The 7250-nt window shown below is 42.1% G+C and overlaps 1 protein-coding gene across 1 annotated transcript in view; it reads left to right on the top strand.

The window, feature by feature from the left end:
* zbtb40 (zinc finger and BTB domain containing 40) overlaps nt 1-6012 on the top strand; it is a 9595-nt gene extending 3583 nt beyond the window's left edge. Inside the window, exons 5-11 of the mRNA XM_067588500.1 lie at nt 6-456; nt 705-911; nt 1093-1257; nt 2631-2845; nt 3019-3175; nt 4216-4454; nt 5497-6012. Coding sequence (XP_067444601.1) covers nt 6-456; nt 705-911; nt 1093-1257; nt 2631-2845; nt 3019-3175; nt 4216-4454; nt 5497-5712 — 1650 coding nt within the window. The 3' untranslated portion in view covers nt 5713-6012. The remainder of the gene's footprint in view (nt 1-5; nt 457-704; nt 912-1092; nt 1258-2630; nt 2846-3018; nt 3176-4215; nt 4455-5496) is intronic.
* The last annotated feature ends 1238 nt before the right edge of the window (nt 6013-7250 follow it).

Below are 7250 nucleotides of genomic sequence, written 5' to 3'. Positions count from 1 at the left end.
GAGAGGGACGATGGTTCAGATCAGTGTTGGAACCTTCTCCATTTTTCACAGCTGACTCAGAACAGCAGAACGGTAACAGCACTGAAGAAAAGCAGGAAGAAGAGGGAGAGGAAGAAAACAGCAAGGAGGAGACCGAAGAGGACGAGAAAGATGTAAACGCTACCACCGACTCCTCCTCCCCTCCCCCCTCCTCCTCCTCCTCCCCATCCTCCCCGTCCAAGCCCTACTCCTGTCGCTGGTGTAAGAAGGGTTTTGCGTACAAGTGTCGAATGGTGGCCCACGTGAAGCGCTGCTCCATGTCCCAGGAGTGTGAGCAGCAGTGTCCGCAGTGCCCCGAGAAGCTGGCCAACCAGCGGGCTCTGCAGCGCCACCGGGCCGAGGCTCACCGCAACACGGCACGAGTCAAGAAGAAGGTGGCCTGCGACCTCTGTGGAAGGACCTTCGCCCACCCATCAGGTGAGCATGAGCTAGTACTCTCCACATCTGTATGCAACACACATCAGGCTTCCCACTCTCATCTGTTACACCTGGAATTGCAGGTGACATGCTGGTGTCGTGTTGAGAGTCTCACATGACTTCTTTTACATTCTCTCTGCTCTCACCTTGTCATGTAGCCTACTGTAAAAGTGTGATACACAGATAGAATTTCCTCTCCTCTTGTACCATGTTGTCATGTTTTTTCTCCCTCTTGTCGTATATTTCAGGTATGATTTACCACAAGCGCACCGAGCACTTTGAAGAGAAGCCGTTTGCTTGCGAGGAATGTGGCGCAAAGTTTGGAGCCAACTCATCTCTAAAGAATCACATGCGGCTACACACGGGAGAGAAACCCTACCACTGCAAACACTGTGACATGAGCTTTAGCGTGGCTGCTGCACTGGCATACCACACCAAGAAGAAACACTCTGAGGGTAAGACACACACTCTCACACACGCAGAGTAACAAAGAAAATGTTTATGTTGTATTGTGAGCTAGCTTGAAATGTTAATCTGAATGTTCATCCCCTCACTTAAATATCAGAAATCTCTTCTCACTGGTGGTGCCAGTCCTTGCAGATTGAGGGTTTTGTGTGTGTGTGTGTGTATTTTCAGGGAAGATGTATGTGTGTCAGTATTGCAAGGCTGTCTTCGCCCAGTCCATTGAGCTGACACGCCACGTGCGAACACACACCGGCGATCGGCCGTATGTGTGTCGGGAGTGTGGAAAAGGCTACAGCCAGGCCAGCGGGCTGACCGTCCACCTGCACACCTTCCACAGTAAGAACACACCACCACACCCTCTCACAACCTTCTGCTGCTTTCTTTTTCAACGTCATTTTTTGGTTTTTCTTTAACTTTGATAGTTTTCTCAGTTTTTTTGTAGTGCAGGTAATGATGTAGGTAAAGCATGTGTAGGGCTAAGGGACTGTATGATTAGGGGGGGATCAGAGGAGGGGAGGGTTATGTACTTTTTCTTTTTGCTGACCTTTTTGCTAAAGCAGAGGAGGGTCTTTGGTTTTTTTCTCATCTGATTTTTTATTTTATTTCCTTCTGTCTTTGTCAGATTTAAATATATAATAATAATAATGAATAAATCTAGTTATCTCAGGGCACTTTTCACATAGAGCAGGTCTAGACTGTACTCCACCAACAGTTCCCCCAGCAGCTAGCACTTGGTGACAGAAGCAAGGAAAAACTCCCCTTTAACAGGAAGAAACCTCAAGCAGAACCGGACTCTAGGTGAGCGGCCATCTGCCTTGATGGCTTCTGTGTGCTACACGTCATAAAGGACAGCAGTCCAGTCTCTGGTTCAGATCATTATTTTCTCTTTAAAATCAACCAGTACTGAGTAGAACAGATATGTCAGCTTAGTGAAAGACAACAGATGTTGATCTTTAGAGTAATTAGTGATTTATTAGTTGTTGGTTCAGCATCACACATCGCCAACTTCTTCTACTAATGAGTGAACTAAAATGAGGTCAGTTTATTAATGCAGCATCTTTATTTCTCAGGTGATTTAAACACACACTAAATTGTTCATTTTCAACAGTTAACCGACCTGTTACTGTTACTGGCCCTGTTTAGATTTTATACATCACTTTGTGCCTGAAACCAAGTGGGCTATGAGTTTCTGTTACTTTCAGAGAGCGTGTTGCACACAGCTTCCTTTCTCTTCTGCACCTCAGTGTGCACTGAACTTTCATTTACTGACAGTATTGATATGTGCTTTGATATTAACTGTGTACTTTTTGGAACATCATGTAAGTGGTTTGAATGTAACAGATACTCAGACATGTGATCTAATAAATATTGGAAGATGTTGAATATAATGTTGAAAAACTGTTTCAGGCTCAAGCCCATCAGAAGCTACAGAGCTGCTGCCTGTGTCACATCCATTCACTGAGGCTGTAACAAGAGTAATAAGAGTTAGTTATGTTTGTCATTAATATTTTGTTTTGACATAATGGGGGAGGGTTTAGCAGTTTTAAGTCTAGGGAAAAGTCCCACAAAAATATTAATAGTGCTGGGAAGGGTCTTATAAGATTCACCCCCCTCCCCACTCCAATCATTTTCATACCCTCACTAAAATAATAACAGAAGACCTGAATGATCAGATATAATATTATATGTTTTCTCCCACTTCATGTCAGACTTGTCGGAGCCTCATGACTGTCAGAAGTGCTGTCTCAGCTTCTCTTCTTTGGAGGAGCATCGGCAGCACATAGAGGAGTTCCACCCGAAGGAGTTCCACAAATGTCCCACCTGCAACAAGGTGTTTACCAGCGCCGCCCTGCTGGACAAACATAAGGCCACACACACTGGAACCAAGCCCTTCAGCTGTGACCTGTGCAACAAGTCTTACCAGGTAGGATGTGAATGTTCAACTGACTTCACAGGTTTGAGGTCAGTCTGAGGTTGAGTAATTACTTCTCCACTCACAGCTCATTGTCACATGTGTTCCTGTGGGACATGAGATGAAAAGTGTAGAGTACTTTATATTTCATGTAAAAGTCTCTCCCTCTCCCTCTGTTGCCACAGCAACTGTCAGGCTTGTGGTACCACAACAGGACCAACCACCCTGATGTGTTTGCTAACCACACCCGGCAGCTCAAGACCCTGGTTCAGTGTGATGTCTGCTTCAAGTTCTTCCCCAGCGCCGCCAGCGTGGCCAAACACCAGGCAGCTGAGCACCAAGGTGAGGACAGCACAGGCTCACATTGTGAGGTAGATAGTGGTCTGTGGGGCAAAACTGGACCTCCACCATCAATCATCTGACCCCAAAGGAAATCTAGCTTTGAGCTACATCTCAACTTTTAGGCATTTTAGAAATCCAGTGTAGATATAAAAATGTAATGACCAAAAAAAAACTGTGAATCAGGTCAGATTAACACCTCCGCTGACATGAGGTCCAATGAACTTTACCAGAAGAAGAACAGGTGATAAATAAAACCACTTAAATTTCATTGAATACCATATCTCTTGAATTCAAAAACACATGTAATTCTTCTGTATATGTGACAAAGAGAGATTTTTATCTCACAAACACAAATATAAACCAGAATATATTGTTTTATAACAGCAGTGGCTCTTTGCAGATGTGCTAAGCTTCTTTAAAACACAGTATTTTTTGCACAGTTTCAAGAGAGAACATGATGTAGAGAGGCTGGTTTTCACTGTAGACCACAGTGTCAGGTCTAGTCTAGTTATATTGCAGGAGCTGTATGTACAGTTCAGACATCAAACAAACAAGTTTAAAAAAAATGCTGATATTTCATTTGTAAATGAATTACAGAATGCATGTCTGTGTCTGTACTACACAGGTAAACCTTCATTGGCCTCCCATACAATAGTGCTGAAAAAAAGGTCAATCAGCTGAAAATTGCCAATTTTGTAATGATGGACAATAACCAGGTCACCTTTAGGACAAACACAGTCTACAAGTCTGTGTAAAAAACACACAAGTGTTTGGTTTTACTGTTAGGATCAATTAAATGCATCGCAGTAGTCCTTTTAGTCTTAACTCAAAAATCTGATTTCTGAATGAGATTTCATCCCAAAAGTGTTCTTATCATATGAAGTGTTCAAAGAGGAAGGCTGTGTTTGACTATTTGGCCCAAGCTGCACAGCAGAAGGTCAAGATTTCCTTCATTGTCGTGACTTAAAGCGGTACAAATGAATAAATAACAGCAGCGTGTGTTGTGCTGTCCTTGCTGACCCTGTTCGTCTGTCCTCCAGGCTCGGCGGCTTCGACAGTGCGTTGTCTGTACTGCCCGGCTGTGTTGGGCGGGGAGGAGGAGCTGCAGGAGCACATCAGCAGCCAGCATGTCAGCCAGAGCAGCGAGGCATTCAGCTGCCCCCTCTGCTCCCTGGTCTGCACTTCCCAACTGGAGCTGCAGGAGCACCTGCTCTCCTGCCACATGGAGGCACAAGAGGAGCAGGAGGCCGGGGAGGAGCAGGCCTCCACCTCCCACACAGTGAGTCAACTCAGATGGGAAAACATAGTGCACTCAAGCTTCCTACAAGCTTCTTCACTTCAGCCTCCAGCTGTTACATACTCTAAAAACATTGTTCACCTCAGCTGTCAGATGGGAAAAAGTATTCAATTCAAAATCATTCCTGAAGGGGAAACATGAGTGCACACTGGCAGCTTTCTACATTACACATTGCACCAAAGTCTAGTCACCCTTGACTTTCTAGATGATTGACACATAGACACCACAACAGCACATTATGTCAAACTGCAAGTGCATCTATCAATCTATCAATCTATTATTATTATGATTGTTCTTATATATTTTTACTTGAGCATGTACACCAGGCCAATATACACTTTAGCATTTTAATACTAATACTATTATATTACATATATTCATCATTTTTATATATTTCTTTTTCTTGTTCTTATTATTTCTCCTTTAGTGATCATTTTTTCTATTACACACTAGAATTTTAGCAAAGCCTCAAGTAAATTTAACTAGTAAATTGACAAATTAGCCTTTGAATCTTAATTGATTAATTCAAAAAAAGATTATTCCATAATAAAAAACAACTGTAAGCGGTATTCTAATGAAATAAAGTAAAAAATACTGTTTGCCTCAGATAGTAGAACAGACAACAAGTGAATCTATATAACCAGTTAACACAGTTTTGTCTGTGTTTTACATTGCAGTGTATGACATGAACTACAGTACATGTCGATTAATTCTCCATTTTCACCTGGTGTTATGATGTAATCAGTATCTAAATATCATCTCATCAGAATATACACTGACAAAAATGTAGCTGGTCTTCAGATGCAAACAGAGAATTATTCCAGGTGTAAAAGCATCTTTCAAGCATCTGACCAAACCTCATTAATGATGTCACGATAGCTGTTTTGCCTTTGACAGTAGATGGGAACCCTGCTCTGACATCACTTCCTGGGGTGTGGCCAAAGCGCAAAAAGTTTCACCCAGCAGAGAGCAGTGTAGCAGATTAAAGCTGTATATTTAAAACCTGTCTTCTCTGTCCAATCAGGTGATCTCAACAGATCCGACAGGTGATGAGGGGGCGGAGTCAGCTATCTCTGAGGAGCAGTCACAGCTGGCAGCCGCCCAGCAGGTGTTTGTGGCTCTGGCAGGTGGAAGGGAGGGCAGTTCATCAGCGGAAGTGGTGGAAGTCAACATGTATGACCTCCTGAACAGCTCTGTCACCTTCATCTGCGAGGACAAACAATCAGGTCCTGACTCTTAACTATGAACTTTGACCCTTGGAGGATCACTCTGAACACTGAGCAGTTTTATGGTTTTATTATCTTTTCTGGTCATTAACGCAACTACAACTCAGGCTAAACTGACATCATTCACAAGCCAAGTCCATGTTTAGTCCACCAGAAAAGATTTAGTGTTGCAGTTGTAAATACATGTGGTGAATGTGAATTTCACTGTAAATTATATACAGAAACCCAGGTTGGTTTATATGGGATGTCCCCAAAGAGCACTGAAAGTCTAACACCAAACACAAAAGCAGAAAAATAAATATGAGCTCCCCCAGGCTGCCTTGTCTATTTCTGCTTCAGTTACTACACTTCCCAGAATGCCTTTCAACAACTTCTGGAGATGTAATGTGGATTTATAGTTTTTTAAAGGTGAGGATCTGGCGATAAGAAGAACATGAAAGTTCTTGACCTTGGAAACAGCAATTCAACCACAATGGTACTCTACTCACTGATGAAGAATGTGAGATGTGGTCATGTTTTGCTTTTGTTTTTTCATAATTTAAGCGTGGTCATTAAAGGAGAAGGCTTGCATTATTTATATACTTGAAACAGTTCCACAAAAATACCAACAATTTGTTAATCCGCCTCTAAAACTCTGTCTCCCCTACCCTCTCTGTGGCTCTTAGCCCACACTGAAGACACAAATTATGAAACACATAAATATTTCATCTCATTTTTGAAAAAAGTTCAGTAATTTCCTAAAACAGGTGGGCATTTTAGTTTTCAGCAAACGTTTTTGTTGGGGACTGTTTTCAGCTGAGGATTAATACACAGTTGGTGCACTACTTTGTGGCAGCAGGGCGGTGTTTGAGGGATTGAGTCAAAATAAACTAGTGTGTGTGTTCAAAAGTGTGACTCATTGATGTGTTTTTAATAGTTTTAATAGTGGTCAAACTGGAGGTCTACAGCACAGGGAGAAGATATATAAGGCTTTGATACGCTTTGGGCTAAATGCTCATGTAAGCATACAAACATAGTCACAATGACAATGCTAACATGCTGATGTTAAGCAGGGATTATGTTTACCTGAACAAATTCAATTAGTGTGTTAGCATGCTAAGCATTTGCTAATTAGCTACAAACCCACCGGCTCATAGGAATGTGTTTAGTTTTGCAGCCAGTTTATCATAAACCAAAGTACTGGACACATTCAAATCTTGACTTAATGTTTGTCTTAGATGAAAAGTCAGAGGATCACCAAAAGATATTTCAGTCTGGAATATTATTGTCAGCTGAACGACTAACAGATTAGCATGGCTAGAAACACAGAATATTCCCAGCCTTATCCTTTAAAAGTATGAAGCCGGAACATGAAGGTAGCATGTTGTGGCTGTTCTCTGCTCCTGTAGGTGTACAAACTGGTATCACTGTCTGTTCTACACTGGATTTCTTTCTGTATGATTGTTAAATATCAGTGAAAAATTATTTATTTTCTGACAAGTCCTGTTTATCTCAATCTGAAACATTTGACGTGTCACTTTTTGACCACATTTGCTACTTCAGTCACACAGGA

The sequence above is a fragment of the Thunnus thynnus genome, chromosome 4 (assembly GCF_963924715.1).
Source record: "Thunnus thynnus chromosome 4, fThuThy2.1, whole genome shotgun sequence".
In the NCBI taxonomy this organism is placed as follows: Eukaryota; Metazoa; Chordata; class Actinopteri; order Scombriformes; family Scombridae; genus Thunnus; species Thunnus thynnus.
This window is presented reverse-complemented; position numbering and strand designations above follow the sequence as displayed.